Source organism: Chionomys nivalis, chromosome 1, assembly GCF_950005125.1.
Source record: "Chionomys nivalis chromosome 1, mChiNiv1.1, whole genome shotgun sequence".
In the NCBI taxonomy this organism is placed as follows: Eukaryota; Metazoa; Chordata; class Mammalia; order Rodentia; family Cricetidae; genus Chionomys; species Chionomys nivalis.
Genome location: NC_080086.1, coordinates 199,554,523 through 199,574,770, shown reverse-complemented (window position 1 = coordinate 199,574,770; position 20,248 = coordinate 199,554,523). Strand labels below are relative to the sequence as shown.

At 38.3% G+C, this 20,248-nt stretch overlaps 1 protein-coding gene across 1 annotated transcript; it reads right to left on the bottom strand.

The window, feature by feature from the left end:
- Window positions 1-224: 224 nt before the first annotated feature.
- Window positions 225-19,198, bottom strand: Lrrd1 (leucine rich repeats and death domain containing 1). The gene is made up of 5 exons (XM_057793178.1): window positions 17,318-19,198; window positions 12,429-12,627; window positions 3,267-3,428; window positions 1,034-1,151; window positions 225-408 (listed from the first exon to the last, which is right to left on the bottom strand). The coding sequence occupies exons 1-5, from the start codon at window positions 19,196-19,198 to the stop codon at window positions 225-227; spliced, it is 2,544 nt and encodes an 847-aa protein (XP_057649161.1).
- Window positions 19,199-20,248: the final 1,050 nt, after the last annotated feature.

The following is a 20,248-nucleotide window of genomic DNA, read 5'->3' as shown; positions in this document are numbered from 1 at the left end:
GACATGGTTTCAGCCTTTGGATCTACATGACGGGAGGAGAAAATCAACACCTGGAAGTATCTTTGACTTGTACACATCAACTGCAGCACATGCATGTTCACACACAAATGAAAACAACTACTAAAAACAAAAAGAGACACGATATACAAATAATTCCTTGTATCAGGCAAAATGAATTCTGTATATGCCTCGTAAGTTTTCAGCTTCTACTTCAGATTCACTGGCTAGATTTTGATGGCACTTGTATAAAGATTCAAAGCCGTGATCTTGTCCATTATGTCGTAGGCACCTATCATATTTAGTGCCCGAACAAGTTGGTCTCTTAAGGCAGTAGCTGTGAGTAACGAGCTTTTATCTGCTTTCCACTTAATAAGTGTATGGTAGATCCTCTCATTTAATGGAACAGTGCTGTGAAAATTAAATAATGATTATCTTAATAACCAGTCAAAACCATTATTTAAGCTACTCAAAGATTATCTAAGTTTTCAAATTAATTTTCCACATTAACGTGAGACTACATTTAACTTAAGACAGTATATATGAACATTTATTTACAATGAGCCTGACACACAGAAGCAAAGATTAGTTCCTTTTTTTTTCTTATAAAAAAGCCCACATTTCAACTTACATTGAACTATTAAGACAATAATCACTGTGGATTACTTACTATAAACCAATACAATAAAATGCATACTTTACAGCTTGGTCTCACTTGATTGTCATGGCAATTTTCTAAGCTTGGGTATTCATTTTACCATGGAAGAAACTGAAGCAGAGAGAAAGAAAAGGAAAAGCTCAAGTTCAGGAAATCAGTTGGACTGAAAGTCCAATAGCTTCTCCTCACACAGTCCTCCTTCTTCTTCTTCATTACATTGTATGGCTGCCCAGCAACTATCACAAATACATCAGAAGTTAAAGGTCACCATCTATAGTAGAGTTTATGTTAATGTAAATATTTCAAAACTATGTTGATATGAAGATCATGTAAATGAGGTATGAAAATACATTTGTACCAAATGCCATTTATACTTACTTCTTTACAGGGAGGCTATTTTCTGAGCTTGTGATGTTCAGTTTTTGTTGCAAAAATTCAAAACTTATTTCAGTGACATTGTTGGCAACTATGTTGAATATCTTCTCTAAGATTTTTTCTATATTTGAACACAGAAGAAACATTATTCATTCTGAGAAAAAATACTTTGAGCTAATATTTAGTTTTCTTCTGTGTTTTTATCAAACATATATGTCAAATAAAATTGAAAGTGACAATATAGAGCTGAAATGTCTTTAATTTGTACTCCCCATCCTGTTACTTCTAGAATCTGAAGAGACCCACAGACCTACTTGAAAAGAATCTAACAAGCAACTTTACAGTGATCTCCAAGTTCCTCCCTTTAGTTCTGGCTTTTTTATATTAACTACCTTAAAAACTAGCATCTATTGTAAACATGGCATATAGATAAATATTTATATTAAAAACTATTATTTAGATAGATATTAATTTTTTAAATTTATTAAATGTTAGGCATGGTAGAATACATCTTTAATGCCAGCACTTAAAAAGGCAATCTCTGTGAGTTCAAGGCTAGCCTAGTCTACATAGTGAATTCTAGGGCAACCAGGACTACATAGAGAGACCCTAATCTCAAAAAATTGAGCATGTTTAGGGTATGCATGTGAGTGTAGGTACCCACAGAGGCCAAAGGTATCAGATCCTCTGGGGTTGGAGTTTCAGGCAGTTGTGAGCTACCAACATGGGTGCTGGGAACTGAACTCAGGATTTCTGCAAGAGCAGTGTACACTCTTAATCACTGAGCCATCTTTCAAACCCATTAGTGCCTTTTTAAAATAATAAAGCTTCTAGATAGTGTTATCTAGATATGTGTTTGTTGGCCGAAGCTCCTAAATCACGTGATCTAAAGTCATCTTTGATGATTAGAGTACTAAGAAAAATTTCAAGATCTCTCATGCTCTGTATCATTGTATATAAACTATTAATTACTCGGAATATATTTCATACTAATGATAGCTCCCAAGGTCCAAATGAGGAGCAGAAGGAGGGAGAACATAAGCAAGGAACTCAGGACCGCTAGGGGTGCACCCACCCACTGAGACAGTGGGGCTGATCTATTGGGAGCTCACCAAGGCCACCTGGACTGCAACTGGAAAAGCATGGTATAAAACCGGACTCTCTGAACATGGCGGACAATGAGGGCTGATGAGAAGCCAAGGACAATGACACTGTGTTTTGATCCTACTGTATGAACTGGCTTTGTGGGAGCCTAGCCAATTTGGATGCTCACCTTCCTAGACCTGGATGGAGGGGGGAGGACCTTGAACCTCCCACAGGGCAAGGAACCCTGACCCCTCTTTGGATTGGAGAGGGAGGGGGAAATGAGTGGGGGGAAGGGGAGAGGAGTGGGGGGGGAATGGGGGGCTGGGAGGAGGCAGAAATTTTTTCAATAAAAAAAAAAGAAAAGAAAACCGAAGTACTTAATAAAATGCTCAGAAAGGGACTCTGTGATCCTTGTTAACTTCAGAAAAAAATATGGCTCCCATGTTACTTCTCCCAACTTTACTAAGGATCAAAACTGCAGGGCAAAGGCTCCTTGAGCATACAGAAAGGTGGCAAATGTGTATATTTCTCTCCTCCCCCAATCTTGGAGATGTTGTCATTGCCTACTGCACTTTCCCCTTAAAAGCAAGAATTTTGTTTCCTTGAGAAGTATAGAAACAGAACTTTAGCAAATGGAGGTTCAGTTGTGTAACCACTTTCTCTAAGGTACTATGAACAATAGAAATACTACATAGACACTTGAAACATTTTTATAGAACTATTCCCTTTGAGTGTAGTAATTAGCATAATCAGCCTACAGTAAGTGGAAGACAGATACTTTTCTTTCAAGTTTCTTCTATCAGATAGGCTAAAATCTTAGGAAAGCAACTGCATGGCAGCCATGTGCCCAGTATACAATGTGACTTACAAAATACAGCACTTTTAAATACAACTTTGTCATTAGTTTATACTGGTATATGCCGTTGGTTATGTAGATATGGTACATGATAGAATGATTGGGGAGAAGATATTCCAATTCCCCCCAATATTGAATAATCTGAGTTATCAACACAAACAGATAGAGGAAAAAAGAAAGATGATAAACATCTTAATGTTACTGCCAGCTCAAAGTCTCCAACCAAAGCAAGCTCCTTTACTATACAGATACCAGAAAATTTCTTGCAAAGATTGTTCCTCACTCATCACCCACCGTCTCTTTCATCTGCTCTTTGGAGATAGCGTGCAATAGTATGCAGCTGCTTTCCTTTACAAATTTCCATTGGAGGTCTCCACAAAGGATTGTCATCAAAATTTATTTCTTTCAGTGAAAAAAGACTGTAGATAGCACTAGGCAGAGCTGTCAGGTTGTTTCCTAATGAGAAAAAAAAACTTGTAAGGAATTTCATCTTTCTGTAAAGTTAAACTACAGAAACAGAAACTATGCACGCAGAAGTCTACTATCCTGGTAAAGTGTCCAAGGACTTTCCCAGTGATGACAATTCCAAAGTCCTTACTAATGTTCATGCTAGAAGGGGAAAAAGGGTGTATTAAAAACCAGTGTAGTTCCTTTGTCTCTTAGGGCTGGCAAAATGAAGCCAGAGGCTATCTTCTTACAATATAGCAAATGACTTTTCAGGGCAGGTATTATCATTCTTAATATAAACTTTTGTTTAAAAAGTTAGTTTTATACAAGTATATATGGCATGGTGAGCATTTCCTCCATGCCCCCGACCCTTCCTTTTCTTACCTCTCCCTCTCCTTTGTCCTGTTTGCTCTCTACACTGTCACTTCTTCCACACAGGGATGGTCTTTTTGTATATGTGTAGGAATCACACGTGAGAGGAAAACTATCTGCATGACGCTGTCTGAATTCATTTAATATGATCCCTATTTGTTCATTTTCTTGCAAATGACATGATTTTATTCTTTACGACTAAAACCCCCTTTATTTTGAGTATATATCATATTTTCTTTATCATTGCTTGAAGAGAAGACGCTTAAGAGAAATCCCACACTAGCTCAGAAGTGAGAAATAGATGGTTATTCATTTAGAAGTAAATTCACAAATCAGAATCCTCTGCTGAAATGGAAATTAGAAACCAAAATCCACAACCGGAAAAGAGAGGGAGACCGGAAAAGAGGACGGACTCATGCTTTGCATCAGCATATATAGTATAGAGGCCACCCCCAGTGTGCGGGTAACCACTGGCTGTAAGACTTCCTACAGGAATTGCTCTGTTTTTTGACACCTAAGTTGGTTTCATAAACTTGCTCATGTGAACACTGCTCAGTGAACACTGATATACAGGTGTGTCTGTGATATATTGACTTGGAGTGATTGTGTAAAAATGGGTGTGATATTTAGGTCATATCAGGGTTTAGTTTGCTGAGAAACCTTGATACTGACCTCCATGGTTTCCTTTTTTTCCAAATCCTTGCCAGAATTTGTTGTTGCTTGTTTTCTTAATGAATACCATACTGGCTTGAATAATTTTAGATTCACAGAAACACTGGAGTGTGTAGTACTTTGGTGTTGGCTAATTCTATCTCACACTGGAGTGCTGCCATTCTATTTTTTATGTATGTTATACTTCTGTTAGTTAAAATGAAGATGAAGGCCTGTTCCTCTTACTGAAGGGCGGTATCAAGAAACCAAACCTAAAGCAGCTTGTGCACCGGAAGGCACCTGTCTCATGCTCCTGAGCCCCTGGCTTCCATCTTCACAAAAAAGACAAAGCAGACGGGGTGGGAGGAGTATCTAGTGCTATTCATTCGGGGGGGAGGAATGAAGAAGGGAGGAATAAAGTACATTATAAGAACTAGGATGTGTCATATAAAAATACACATGTGTAGCATCTAAAGGTCACAATGCACAATACTCAGACCCTGACTTTTCTCACTTGCCACTTGAGAGTCATCAAAGTTCTTATTAATAGCTTGGCTCCTTTTATTAATAAGTATTTCATTAGATAGATATCAGTCGTTTATTCATTTGTTAGATAAAGAAGACACTTGAGTGTCCAGTTTGAGTGAGTGATTAAGAATAAAGTCATTCTATACATTGCGCTTATTATTTTAAAACTGAATCTAAGGTTTAAATTAAAATATAGTTGAAGTTTGATTAAAGGATCATAAGTGAGTGTGAACCTAACTTTATATGAAATAACCAGTATTTCAAAATGCTCATCCCATGTTTTCATCCCCGCCAAGTGTATCAGAGTTGCGGTTCCCCCACATTTCAACTACTCCTAGTTGCCAGACTAGTTCTCCTGCTAGTGTTATAGAGCAAACTTCCAAACTTCCTTTCTCTAACGCTAGTGCTCCCCAATATTGTTTATGTGCAACTGCTATTTGTGTGCATTCTTTATAAAGGATCCACTCAACATCTAGTTAGATTTTGGTTGAGTTGACATTTTTTATTAGTGTTGGATTAACTCAGGGGCTTCCCTATATTAAGCAAGTACTGTACCACTACACTGTGTTCTAGTTCTAAGCTCTTGACTTTTTAAAATTCTCTCTCTCGGGGCTGGAGAGATGGCTCAGAGGTTAAGAGCATTGCCTGTTCTTCCAAAAATCCTGAGTTCAATTCCCAGCAATCACATGGTGGCTCACAACTATCTGTAATGGGGTCTGGTGCCCTCTTCTGGCCTGCAGGCATAACACAGACAGAATATTGTATACATAATGAATAAATAAATATAAAAAAATAATTAAATAAATAAATAAATAAAATTCTCTCTCTCTCTCTCTCTCTCTCTCTCTCTCTCTCTCTCTCTCTCTCTCTCTGTGTGTGTGTGTATGTGAGATGCACGTGTGTTTGTACATGTGCATGTTGACCACATAGTTACTTTCCACATATACAGCAATTGTTTTTATAAACTATTTGGTTTTTCTATTCTTTTTTAAAAACTCTCTTTATAAGGCCTGAGTTTCACATTTTGCTGAAATCTAATGTTAATTATTTAGATTTACTTCTATTTTCAAAGCCTTACATTCTCCAGCCAAGCACCATATTCCTAACTCTCAATTACAATGTTAATATGGTAGCTGAGAAAATTTTGTCTATGTTTTCTATTTATCTACAAGATTTTGTATTTTTAGTTTTATAGCTAGATCTCTGATTCATCTTGAGGCTTTTTCTAAAAGTATGAATGATACAGATGAAAGTTTTGTTGAAATTGTTTTTATTTGGTTTTCCTTTGTATTTTGGGGCATCTAAAGTATACCATTTATTGGTAATATAATTTTCTATTACTTCTATACATTTGGGTTTGGTTTATATTTTAACTTTTTTTGCTTTCTAAATTTTTTAAAATTTTTTCCCAAGTCAAACTGTATCAGCATTATTAAAGACACTTCCCATAAGCAATTGCAGTATTTCATGCAGGATGTGGGCAGACAGTCACTAATAGTACACAAGAACTTCCAAATTCCCTTCTTGTATCAACTACCAAAATCAGACAACCACTGCAAAACCAGATGAGTCTTCATTTGAAGCTCCGAAAAGGAAAAGAACATAGAGTGAGGGTTCACACTGAGAATGTTGTTTAACAGCTGTTTGCAGGCCAACCCTGACTTTCAGAATTATCAATCTAAAGATCTACAGTCTTTTATAAAAGGAGCCGCTGCTCTTTTGAAGACACTCAGTTATGTCACTGCAAAGTCCAGATTGTCCAACAGATTAGGCAAATCAGTTTTGGGGGTCAGGTTCCGACAGGGCTCTGGTTTTAAGGAAGTTAAGTCTATGTTGATGGTACAGGGGGAGGGGGATATAAAAATCAGTTTAGAGTTTTCCAACACAACATAGTAAAAATGGCAATCCTACCAAAAGCAATCGACAGATTCAATGCAATCCCCATCAAAATCTCAACACAGACCTTGAAAGAACAATAATCAACTTCATATGGAAAAACAAAAAACCCAGAATAGCCAAAAACAATCCTATACAATAAAGGAACTTCCAGAGGCATTACCATCCCTGACATCAAGCTCTATTATAGAGCAATGGTAATGAAAATAGCTTGGTATTAACATAAAAATAGACAAATTGACCAATGGAATCAAATCAAAGACCTGGATATTAATCCACACAGCTATGAACACCTGATTTTTGACAAAGAAACTAAAATTATACAATAGGGAAAAAAGCATATTCAACAAATGGTGCTGGCATAACTGGATGTCAACCTGTAGAAGAATGCAAATAAATCCATATCTATCCCCATGCACAAAACTCAAGTCCAAATGGATTAAAGCCCTCAATATAAATCTGACCACACTGAACCTGACAGAAGAGAAAGTGGGAAGTGGCCTTCAATGCATGGGCTCAGGAGACCCCAGCAGCACAGACACTGAGAGCAATGCTTATAAAGGAAAACATTTAATTGAGGGGACACACTTACAGTATATGAGGTACAGTCCACTATCATTATGACAGGGAGCATGGTGCTATGCAGGTAGACGTGGTGTTGGGGAGGAAGTCAAGTGACTGTCACACTGAGGGAAGCTTAAGCAAAAGAGATCTTAAAAGCCAATCCCACAATGACATTATACTTCCTTTAAAAAGGCCACACCTCCTAACAGTGCCACTCCCTTTGGGGGCCATTTTCTTTCAAATCACCACAGTGACCTTCACAAATCAGAATTCTGAGTAAAAAAGTGTGTAATGGTACAAATAAAACACTGCAGTTCCCCAAGGGGCACAGCGGCAGAAACGCTGCAGGTCCCCGGAATGGCAGCAGTGGGCAGCACGGAGCTGCCAAGTGGTGGGTGAGAGAACTCAGCAGGGGCAGCCAGTCCCACAGGGAGCCACAGCCACAGCAGGTGAGAAAAAGATGGATAGGCACTTGGCTGCAACAGGCTTCAGGTTCTGTGACCACTAGTCCCAGGCAGGGAGCCATGAGGACCAGCAGATCCTAGGCAGGGGGCCTAGGCAGGGAGTCGCGGTGAGTGAGACTGAGGCTGGATTTTTAAAGCACAAGATCAGCTTGCCCAGGGACAGGAGAGGAAGTGGGCGGGGCTTGTCTCTTAAAGGGACAGGACAGAGAATTACAAAGAGGGTACAATATAGTATTTACTTCACAGTTTTACTTAAAGCAAGTTGTTGAAAACCATGAGCTTAACAGATGAAAGCAGGGCAGCTTTGTGGAACTTCTCTGTTTCTTTTTTTTTTTTTAAGATTTATTTATTTATTATGTACACAGTGTTCAGCCTCCATGTATCCCAGAAGAGGGCACCAGATGTTATTACAGATGGTTGTGAGCCACCATGTGATTGCTGGGAATTGAACTCAGGACCTCCGGAAGGGCAGTCAGTGCTCTTAACCTCTGAGCCATCTCTCCAGCTCCCTTCTCTGTTTCTTGATCCATGTTCTCAAATATGGGTTTGTTCGGTTTTTGAAAATTTGTTGAGCTGTAAATTGGCAATATATACTCCTTCAGTCCGGATGCCATACTCTGGTAAAAATATTTTTTCAAGCAACACATGGATGTGAGGAAAGAGGGACTCTTATACACTGCTGGCGGGACTATAAAGTGTACAGTCACTATGGAAATCAGTGGTTGAGGGGAGTCCTTAAAAAAAACTAAAACAAAGCAAACCCAACCATTGAGCTAGTGATACTGCTTCTTGGATACACATAAGGACCCTCAGCTAACGCACATGCTCTGTTTGTGTTTACTGCTGCATTCACAATAGCTAAGACATGGAACCTGATGAGAAAACAATCCAGAGATGAATGGATAAACAATTCAAGACAGAATTTTATTTAAGCATAGAAAGACGAATGAAATTATGATATCTGTGGAAAAATGAATAGTGGAGATAATTATGTTAGTCAAAGTAAGCAGGAGTCAGAATGATAAGCACTATCTTCCTCATATGTAGATTCCAGATTTGAAATTTTAATTGCTTTATTACTTTATGTGTATAAGTATTTTTACTGCATATATGTATGCATACCATATAAACCACCTGGTTCCCATGGAGATTAGAAGATGTCATTGAATGCCCTAGTACTGGAGTTACAGATAGTTATGAGCTGCCATGGGGGTCTTAGGAACTGAACTGCCATGGGGGTCCTAACTGCAGAGCCAACTCGCAAATTCGTGTGTGTGTATAAACGTGCATGCATGTGCAGGTGTGCGTCTGTGATAAAAGTAGCTAGAAAACCATGAGGAAGAGGAAAGGATCTTACAGAAAGGGAGAGGAAAGATAAAAATAGAATAACAGAATACAGGTGACATGAGAGAAGAAGGGGGGCTTGCAGGAGGACTTTAGCATGGAGTTGGCGGGGAGAGAAATAGGAGCAAATTATAATGGCATTGTGGTGGTTTGAAAAAAATAACACCCAAAAAGAGTGGCATTATTAGGAGGTGTGGCCTTGTTGGAGGAAGTGTACACTGTGGAAGCAGGTTTTGAGGATTCATATATGCTCAAGTCATGCCCAGTACCTCAGTCTACTTCCTGTTGCCAGTAAGTCAAGATGTGGGGCATGTAGCTACTTCTCCAGCACTATGTCTGCTAGTATGCGACCACGTCACACCATGATAATAATGAACTAAAAACCTCTGAAAATGTAAGCTACCCCAATTAAATGTTTTTCTTTTATAAGAGTTGTCATGGTAATGGTGTCTCTACATAGCAATAGAAACCCTAACTAAGATAGGTATATATGCATGAAATGCCACAATTAGGCCCATTACTTTGTATGTCAACTTCAAAAAAAGAGAAAAAAAATAAATATAAACAAAGACATAGCTTGAGGACCCTTTTAGAGTTCTGTTTGGGCCATGTACACACCAATACTATTCAAAATATTTAATAACTGATCTGGCAAAGGGACTAAGCGTCAGAACCAATGTTCCTGATACCAACAAAAAGAGTGAATAGAAAGGGTGGGAAGTAAAAACAGCACCCGTGGCTATAAAGTAGACTGCAAAGAAAACTGGGCTGTCACTGAGTTCAAAGTGTCAATATGCCCATCTCTTTTTCTTCACTTGCTAGTCTGGTTTTTTTTGAGGCAGAGATGACACCATCTGCTAAAAATCACCACACCAGGCTCTGTGCTTAAAGCTTGACAGATCTATCATTGCACTCCAAAGCAGTGATTCTCAATCCAGGGGTCATGACCCTTTTGGGAACAACCAATCCTTTCACAGAGGTCACCCAAAACCATTGGAAAACACAAATATTTAAATTACCATCCATAACAGTAGCAAATTCCTGTCATGAAGTAGTAATGGAAATAATTTTATGGTCAGAGGTTACCATAACTGAATTAAAGGGCCACAGCTTTAGGAAGATTGAGAACCACTGTTCTAAAGAGTCAATATTATGCCCATTTATTTCCTCAGTCACTGGTGGAAAATGCTTCCTGTCATTGGTATGTCTGTGGTAACTTTAACTCTCTTTAGCCCTTCTAGAAATGAACTGCCTTCAGACTGGAACTTGGGAGGCAGTGTTTACTCGGGTCTTTCCACTGATCTGCACCACCCCAGCTTTTCTTTGGAGCTTGACTGGCAAAGTGGGTTTTACTATTTTCTAATTCTAGTATGGAACAACAGAGAACTGTTCCAGTCTGAAGAGCAGGGTACCATGCCCCTGGCCATTCGGTCTTGATGTTGTCCTAACTCAACTGGTGTGGGAGAATTGTCTGTATTCTGTCAATCATGTTTTAAATAAATGCTGATTGGCCAGGCAGAAAGTATAGGTGGGTCAACCAGACAGGAAGCAGAGGTGGGGTGATGAGAACAGAATTCTGGGAAGGAGGAAGCCCATTCCTCCCATTCCTGCCCAGACCACCGAGAAGCAGGAAGTTATCTACCCGGCTGAGAAAGGTACTGAGCCATGTGGCTAACATAGATAAGAATAATGGCTTAATATAAGCTACAAGAGCTAACAAGAAGCCTGAGCCAATGGGCCAATCAGTTTATAACCTATTGTAGACTCTCTGTGTGATTTTCTTTGGGGCTTGCCAGCTGTGGGATACTGGGCGGGACAGAAAACCCCAACAAGCCGGCCCTCATGTTACAGTCAACCATCTCCAGGGACTATAGTTCCAGTTGGGAGTTTCAATCTGCAACAGTGCAAAAGGTTCTGGGGAAATTTTTGTTGGTATTTTTTTTATTTCACTTTCTTTTTAATAGTTTATTTCTTGAGAACTTCATACATAAGTACTGCATCTATATCATATCTACCTGTCCCACTTCTAACTCCTCTTTCAAATTCATGATCTCTTCTTTATTATTACATGTGTGTATATGCATGAGTATGGTATATATGTATATGTAACCCACTGAGTCCATTAGCTTTATTCATATGTACTGTGTCCAGGGATGGCCATTTAGGATTGGACAACCTATGTGGGAGCTTGTCCATAGAGAACGTTGAACCTCTCTGTAGTCACAAAGCCTATAGCCTTTCACCTAGTGGTTGGGTCATGTGGAATTTCCCCTGTCTACAGTGGACTGTCAACTATGGTTGTCATTATGCCAATCTTGTTCAACCAACCATATTGTTGAGAGTTCATGGGTGGAGCTTCTCTGTCTATGGTGCCTAGGGGATACAATGTAATAGCAAACATCCTCAGCCTCTGACTCTTAGACTCTTTCTTCCCCCTCTTCCACAATTTCCCCTAAGCCTTGGATGTTACTTTACACATATATCAATTGGGGTTGAGAACCCCATAGTCACTTATTCCTTGCATTTTGACCAGTTGTGATCTTTTAAATAGTCTCTGTCTATTGTAAAAAGAAGATGCTTTGATGAGGGGTGAAAGGATAAGTATTTAGAAAACAGTAAAATTGTATTGGTTTAAGAAACTGTCAAGATAGACACTGGTCTTGGGTAGTCACTGGTAGTTGGCTAGGGCTACAGTACTAGGCATGAATACCTCGTGTGGGAAGTCCTTCTCTCTATGTATTGCTTTTCTTGGTTAATGAATAAAGAAACTGCCTTGGCTTGTTGATTAGATAGTCCATGGCTTTTGGGGGAAGCATTATCACCCCAAATAGCATGACTTCATCTAAATTATAAACATAATATATGATCCCTTATGCCTTTTCCAAACATTCATAGTATTACTTCTGCTTCCTACTCTCTATTGCCCTCCACTTCCCACCTAAAGTTCCCCCCACTTCTCCCATTTCCACCACCACAGCACCTGTTTCCTTCTGTTTCCATATTTAGGGCTTTCAAGGCAAGAAATCAGTTCTTCATCTTCATGTTCATTTCTTGCTACTGGGAAAGCACTGTGTGCCCCTCTCCCTCTGATGCCCACTTAATGCATTGTCTGATATGCTTTCGTCAGCAAAATTGAAATCATCAATGTTCTACTTACAGATTCATGTTGCTTATTATACTTGACACATACCTCTGAGGTCTAGGTGCTGTAGAACTTTTAAAGACAGAAAGGATGGTGGCAGAGAACTTATTTGATTGTTATTTGCATGTAGACTAACCAGGTTTCTCAATTCCCCTATATTTCTTGGAATCGCTTTGATGGCATTGTTTGAGATATCAAGTGTTTTGAGATGAGTCATATTAGACAGCTCTTCTGGAAGTCTTGTTAACTGCAAGGATGATTAAACAATAATGATTTTAAAAATCCATAAATATTTGTATCACTACAATTTCCTTTTGAAAACAGTGGGAAAATAAAGTTTTGTTTTAACCTTTTCCTAAGGAGATACTTTTATTCTGTCACAGATTCTTTGTGACTTTACATTCTAAAAATCCTCAAACTTTTGTTTAGCACCCATGTAGCTCATGGTCTTATCAGTGCTCCCTAATTAGCCCTGTTGCTTATAAACCTCTTTCTTCCCACACCCCAACTGTCACCCACTCTCGTCTTTCTTGTTTCCCTAGGGTTAATGCTGCCTTGTCTTTTGTTCTTCCCTGAAGTTTTTTTAACTACTCAGTCACACTTTATCTTATTCTCATCACAGAGAACAATATAGGAAGACACCCATCCTTACACATGGGTATACACCACACATATACACCACACAGAACCCATACACATACACAATACAACACATACATACACACATACAACACATATACACACAACACACAAATCACAAGAATACACACATACCACACACAACACAAACACCCATACACACATACAACACAAACACACATACGCAAACACACACGTAAGAATGAGTAGGACTGAAGTACATTATGTAAAGCAGGATAAACAACATACATAAATAGGATTAATGAGGAGGTGTCCATTATGGAGAAGTGTTAAGAACTTCATAGAAAAATGTAAGTAAGCAAGATTATGCAAAACTGAGGGCCAAATTTATGTAGCAAAAATAAGATCAGCATAGGTCAGTAGACCTGTCATTGAATTTCCCTCAAACAAATGTTCTTTTTGAAAATTTTATTTAATTTTTTTTGAGACAGTGTCTCTCTGTGTAGGCTTGTTGTCCTAGAACAGATGGGCCTCAAACTCATTAAGATCCACCTGCTTCTGCCCCATAACCTCCTATGCTGGGATTAAAGACGCTTCTCAGTGTTTGTAGAGGAAGTGAGAGCTCTGTGATGAAGCAATGATGGAGCTGCTGTTGAAAGAAAAGATTTAAGCGACTTCCACTTTGCCCAAGGGAAGCTCTGTGACTAACCTGACCCATCTTCTTCAGATGGTTGATTGTTGAAGGACTGTTGAATCATCTTCAGAGAGTTGGCTGCTGAACGACTTTTGAATCAGCTAGTCCTTTAGGTATTCTGTCTCTTTTTGTTTGCCTGTTTGTTTTTCAAGGCAGGGTTTCTCTGTAGCTTTGGATCCTGTCCTGGAACTAGCTCTTGTAGATCAGGCTGGCCTCCAATGCACAGAGATCCACCTGCCTCTGCCTCCTGAGAGCTGGTATTAAAGGTGTGTGCCACCACCGCTTGGCAAGAAGGATTCTTATAAACAATGTTTTCCCATCTAAAGACTTTTAAAATGATGTTGTAAAGACTTAACTGGTGCTTTTGGCAACTACTTTGACCCTAAATTTCCTTCCTCCCTCCTTTCTTCTTCCTTTCTTCTTTCTCTTTCCTTTCTTCCACCCTCCCTTTTTTAGACATTCTCACTCTGTACTCCAGGTTCAACTTACTGTCCTTTTACTCAGCCTTGTGAGTGTTGGGATTACAGTCATATGCCATCATGCCAAACAGAAAACATTAACATCAGTCCCTTGTGGAACTGAAGACATTGTTTACCAGTTAAGAGTTCTTGCTGTTCTTGGAAAGGATTGAAGTTTTATTCTCAGCACCCACACTGCTATTCACAATCAACTTTAACTACAGTTCCAAGGTATCTGACACCTTCTTTTGTCTTCCATGAGATTCAAGCAGGCACTCATACACATAAAATAAAATAAGTACTTTTTTTTTTTAAAATCTTTTGGAATGAAGTCTGATGAATTTGACAAGGCCTGATAAACAGAAAAATAAGTCAGCGAGCACAGGGTGAAGACAGAAAAACTGACATTAAAAATTCCAGGGGAAATTATCAACTGTGGAACTAGAGTGCTAAGGATTATGTGTGTGACAAGTAGGTGTGATGACATCAAACAGTTAATGAAAAGTTGGTGTTATGCAATAGAATATTTGTTTAACTATGTAAAGATATGTTGCATTAGTTTATTCTGTGGAATATTCATTTAACTAGGTAAAAAAGTGTTGCATTTGTTTATATTGTGGAATATTTGTTTAAGTCAGTAAAGATGTGTTGCATTTGTTATGTTGAGGAATATTTGTTTAACTAGATAAAGATTGCTGTTCTACCTTCCCTGTTTAAGGCACCTGTCTGGTCTAATAAAAATCTGAATGGCCAATAGCTAGGCAGAGGAGGGATAGACAGGGCTAGTGGGCAGAGAGAATGAATAGGAGAAGTAATCTAGGCTCAGGTGAGAAAGGGAAGAAAGAAAAGAGATGCCAGGAGCCAGTCATCCAGACATGGATAAAGCAGGAATACATAATAAAAAAGGTAAAAAGCCCAAAGGCAAAATGTAGATGAACAGAAACAGGTTAAATTGAGTTATAAGAGGTAGTGGGATAAGCCTCAACTAAGGCTAAGCAATCCTAATCAATAATGTCTCTGTGCATTGTTTGGGAGCTGATTGTTGGCCAAAGAAAGTTCCAACTACAGTTAGGGACATAGTCTAGAGGAGTCACAAGGCACAGCAAGAGATACTCAAAAGTACTTAACAGAAACTAGTCAAATTAGCTGTTAATCATATTGAAGAATCAAAATGTGTATTTAATACAAAGTAACTTTACTACATTTTGTCTCATTCTTCATTCCATTTACTTAGGACACACACTGCTACTGTGGCAGACTAGCTGGGAATGTATTACATAGTATGTATAAGATGTAAAAGCCAGATAACTTTGGTTCTGAGCCATAGATCATAGAGATTATTTTTGAGCAAAAAGGAAGATTTTTTTTAAGAACAGATTTTAGAAGGATTTTGCTCTGAATAATAATCTAGCATTAAAGATGGTCAGATGATAGCTGTGTTTATTGAGATTTAAGGATATATCAGTAATTTTTTAAAAAAAATATTTCCAAAGTTTGAGGTATAGTTTAGTAGCAGAGAACTTACCTACTATGTGAGGAATGGGTTTGTTTCCTAGCACCTCAGTAAATAAGTAGTAAGAAGTAAATAAGCAAATAATTAACCTATACATTTCTAGGAGTAATTTCCAAAGAAAACAGCTTGAAATATGAAAAATATATTTATGAAGAAATTTACTAAAGCATTATCATGAAAAAAGACTTTCAGAGGAATATTACATAAATCATGTATTTATTATAAAAGTTATTGGGAATATTATTATGTTCTATTAAGGATAAATGCTTAAGTAGAATAAAATTTTAAATTGAATTTGTAGTCTATAACTGAAAAAGAGACTAAAAGTACATTAAAACAATATATAATAGTTTTATTATGTCTGTGGAAAATTTCTATCATCTCAATTTTCTAGATTTTTCAGTGATGCATTACGGCAGTGGAGATCAAACCCAGAGTCATACATGAGTTGTCAAAATGCTGCCAATGAACCACATTCCCAGCTCAACAATGTGTTTATATGATTCTCAAACTTTAAAACTTCTTACAATAGGAGTCAGTAGATGACTCAGTAAATAAAGTGTCTGAAAGCATGAAGATCTGAGTTTGAATCCCCTGCACTCACTGGAAAGCTGGGACCATGCATATGACCCCACTGCAGAAGGGTTGAGGTGGAGACACATTTAGTGAACAACTCGTCTAGCCAATCCATGATCTCCAGGTTCAGTGAGAGATTGTCTCAAAAAAAATGAGGTAGAAACAATGGGCATGGTGACACACTGAATTCCAGCAATCAAAGAAGAAATAAACAGGTTGATCTCTGTGAGGTCAAGGCCAATCCAGTCGACACGGTAAATTCCAGGACTGCCAGAGCTACACACTGAGACCTTGTCTAAAAACTCAAAAACCCAAACAAACAAAAAATAGGAAAAAACTGAAGACACCTTTGGCTTCTGCATACACCCATGTGCACCCACATGCATCCATGTACACACTACAGGAATGCATACATGTACAAGACACATACAACTTAAAAATTTCCCAATGAACTAAATAGAAAGCAATCTACAAAATTATCTACTTTGCTTCACATTGCATTTGAATGAAATGTTGTCCTGAAAAGCTTTTGTGTAGAGAGTTCTATCTTTAGGTCATGTTTTCAAACATAGAGCATTCCACTTATTTAAAATACATACAAAAGAACTTCCATGCTGTCTTAGTTAAGGTCGCTACTGCTGTCATGAAACACCCATGACCAAAAGCAACTTGGGAAGGAAAGTGTTTATTCCACTCACAGTTCCATATGACAGTTCATCATCAAAAGCAGTGAGGGCAGGAACTCACACAGGATAAGAATCTGGAGACAGGAGCTGATGCAGAGGCCATGGAGGGGAGCTGCCTACTGTCTTGCCCTTCATGGCTTGCTCAACCTGCTTTCTTATTGAATCCAGAACCACCAGCCCAGGGTGGTGCCACCCACAATGGGCTGGGTCCTTCCCCTTAGGTAACTACTTAAGAATATGCCTTACAGCTGGATTTCATGGAGGTATTTTCTCAATCAAGGCTCCCTCCTCTTTGATGACTCTAGCTTGTGTCAAGTTAACGTAAAGCTAGTCAGGACACAAGTACAATGTGTCTCAGGTTGAGATTCCTCTAGTGGCCCTCCCCACCAAACCCAAGAGAGCACTCTTACCTTTTTCCCATTCGTCTGACTCATATTCAGCTCCTCCAGGGTTTGAAGTTGGCACAGTTCAACAGGAAAATGTGTGAACTGATTGCTCGAAAAGTTTAATTTCTGGATCCCTTTCAGTTTAGAGATGTCTGAAGGTATTTTCTGTAAGTAATTTTCTGAAATATCAAGTACTTGCAAATTTTTTAAAGCACACAATTCTTTTGGAAAAATTTCAAACTTATTACCAGACAGAATGAGCACATGGAGTGACACCATGGCAGAGATACAGGGTGGAATTATCTTTATTTGGTTTTTACCAAGATCCAGGTATTCAAGATTAGTGAGAGAACACAAGTGCTCTGAAAATATGGGGAGTTTGTTTCTATTCAACTCTAGATGAAGCAGCTCCTTACTAAATGATATATCCATAGGGATTTCTGAAATATAATTTCCATTAAAACTCAGGTAGTCAAGTGCGGGTAAAGCACACAACCCCACTGGGAAGTACATTATATTGTTGTTATTCAATTCAACTCTGGTTATTTTTTTGCAGTTTTTTATTTCAATTGGAATGTGTGTGATTTGATTGCCTGAAAACTCCAGGCTGTTTATGTTATTAAGATGTGAGATTTCCTCAGCCATTTTTATCATTTTATTTCTGTTTACATGGAGCTGTCTCAAATTTTTAAGCCTATGGATTTTCCTAGGAAGCTCTTCTATGTTATTATCACTAAGACTAAGATATTCCAGCATTACACAGTGGGAAATTTTCTTTGGCATGTTTTTCAATAAGTTTTTATCAAGGTTAAGAAGTCTGAGTTGTCTGAAATTCTCAATTTTGTTTGAAATATCTTCCAATTTATTGTCAGCTAGATGAAGTTCTTTTATTTGGGGCAGCTGAAAAATTTCCACAGACAAAAAGGTAAGTTTATTATGATCCATTAAAAGGGTTTCTAAGTTTTTCAGCTCCCTAACTTCTTTTGGCAAACTGCCTATCATGTTTCCAGTAAGGTTTAGTGAAACAAGTTTTGGAAGGAAGCATAGGGACTTGGAAAATATTGTCAATTGGTTATATTCCAGATTAAGAATTTGCAAGTTCTTCAAACTAGACAAAGACTCTGGTATATGTGTTAACATATTTTTACCTAAACTTAAAATTTCCAAATTTCTAAGACTTTCCAAGCCAGCAGCAGGTAAATCCTCAATAAAATTACTATTTAAAAAGAGTTGTGTCATATTCCTAAGTTGTAATAGTTCTTTAGGTATGCATGATATCTGGTTGTAACCGGCATTTAGTATCCTTAAGTTGTGAAGTAACTGAATTTCCACAGGGATCAATGGCAATCCATTTTCTTGCAGGGACAGAATCTCAAGTCCTAGCAGATCTCCTGGATCTGCCCCTTGGAAAGTTTTTATTTGATTCTTATCTAAATACAGATATTTTACATATTTGACTTTTAAAATGTCCACAGGGAATTCTTGTAAACCCTTGGCCTCAAGATTAACTGCAAAGTTATCTGTCTCTAAGTCAAATTCTTTCTGATTTTCCCCAGATGGAAATCCAACATTTTGATAGTCTTCCGTTGCTTTTGTCTCTGATGACATGGAGTTTCGGGACATTTCTGGTTTTGACAGTGGGGTGACATCTGCTATGTTGGTATCAGAAAATGGAATGATTTTATTATTCTCTTCATCACTGTTAAGTTGGTTTGGAGAGGAAGCTGCTGACTGTTCTGTGCCCTTTGAAGGATTTGTTTCATAAATATGACTAGAATCGCTCCTTTCTGAATAAGGAGAAGCTTCATTTAAGGGGTCTGGTGTTTCTTCAATAAATCCACTCTCCTCTCGTGATCCGGATCTAGTGACTCTTCCAGGGTCCAAGTTATCCTCATCTTCTGACATCTTATTTACCGGTATCTCTTCCACCAACTCAAGACTATAACTCTACTTTTTCATGTTCTTTTTTTCTTTAAACCTACAAGACAAATGTTGACATTAAAATAAGTGTAATAAAGATGTTAAAATCACACTTGTGGGGTGGGGCTAACTGGATAGCTCATCCCTCTCTCAGTATCTTCAAATCTAATCCTCTAGTTTCATCCCTAGCTCTGTTCTGCAGAACACCAGCCACCTTTACCCTGTAGCTAGAATGATTAATAAAACCCAGAGACAGATATCGGGGTTCAACCTGAAGACCAGAAAAGCAAAGCAGCCAGCTACTGACTCTTTCCTCTACTTCAGCCTGAAAATGGTGATACTACCTCCAGAAATCCTCAGAATGAGATTGTGTTCAAGAGCTCTCTCCTGTTTTATATGCCTCTCTAAGGGCTGGGATTAAAGGTATGCACCACTACTGCCGGGTTTCTATGGCAAACTAGTATGATTACTGAGCTTAAAGGTGTGTGTCACTACTCTCTGGTGTGGGACAATTCTGTATAAAGATGGAAAACACACAGAGAATCTGGATACTGTTGCTCTCTTTAAATTGTTTGAATGCTGGGGAAAGAGCAATAGCCGCCAAAAGATATTTTCTTATAAATGCTGCTGAATTAACCTAAGATAGGTAATTTGAAAATACCTTGACTTCAAAATTGAAGTCAAAAGGTATGTTACTTTGGAGAAGAGATTTTGCTTTTGTTTCCACAGGAAATGAGAGCCTGTGGATTCATTCGGAGTTAAGAAAAAACAGGTTTGGATCAAGAAAGACCAACTGAGAAATCTCCTGTAGGAACAGATGGCCTGGATATCTGAGTTCTACATCCAGAACAGATTCAAGACTGCTGCCTGAGATGATCAAGATTCACAGGATACTCCAGTCAGGACTTGATCATAATTCTAATTTTTTTATGTCCCCATAAGAATATCAGCACCCCCAACCAGCAGGAAGTAGCCTGGAATACTATGCCCAAATTCCCCAAAAATGGACTATGGGTGTTCTTGTTTTCAAAAAAA

Bases quoted from the DNA above. Each gene is read 5' to 3' on its own strand.
- Lrrd1 (XM_057793178.1), bottom strand. From the start codon at position 19,198: ATGTCAGAAGATGAGGATAACTTGGACCCTGGAAGAGTCACTAGATCC. The intron at 12,628-17,317 runs GTAAGAGTGCTC...TCATCCTTGCAG, and splicing joins GTCAGACGAATGGGAAAAAG to TTAACAAGACTTCCAGAAGA. The intron at 409-1,033 runs GTAAGTATAAAT...TAATTTTCACAG, and splicing joins AATAGCCTCCCTGTAAAGAA to CACTGTTCCATTAAATGAGA.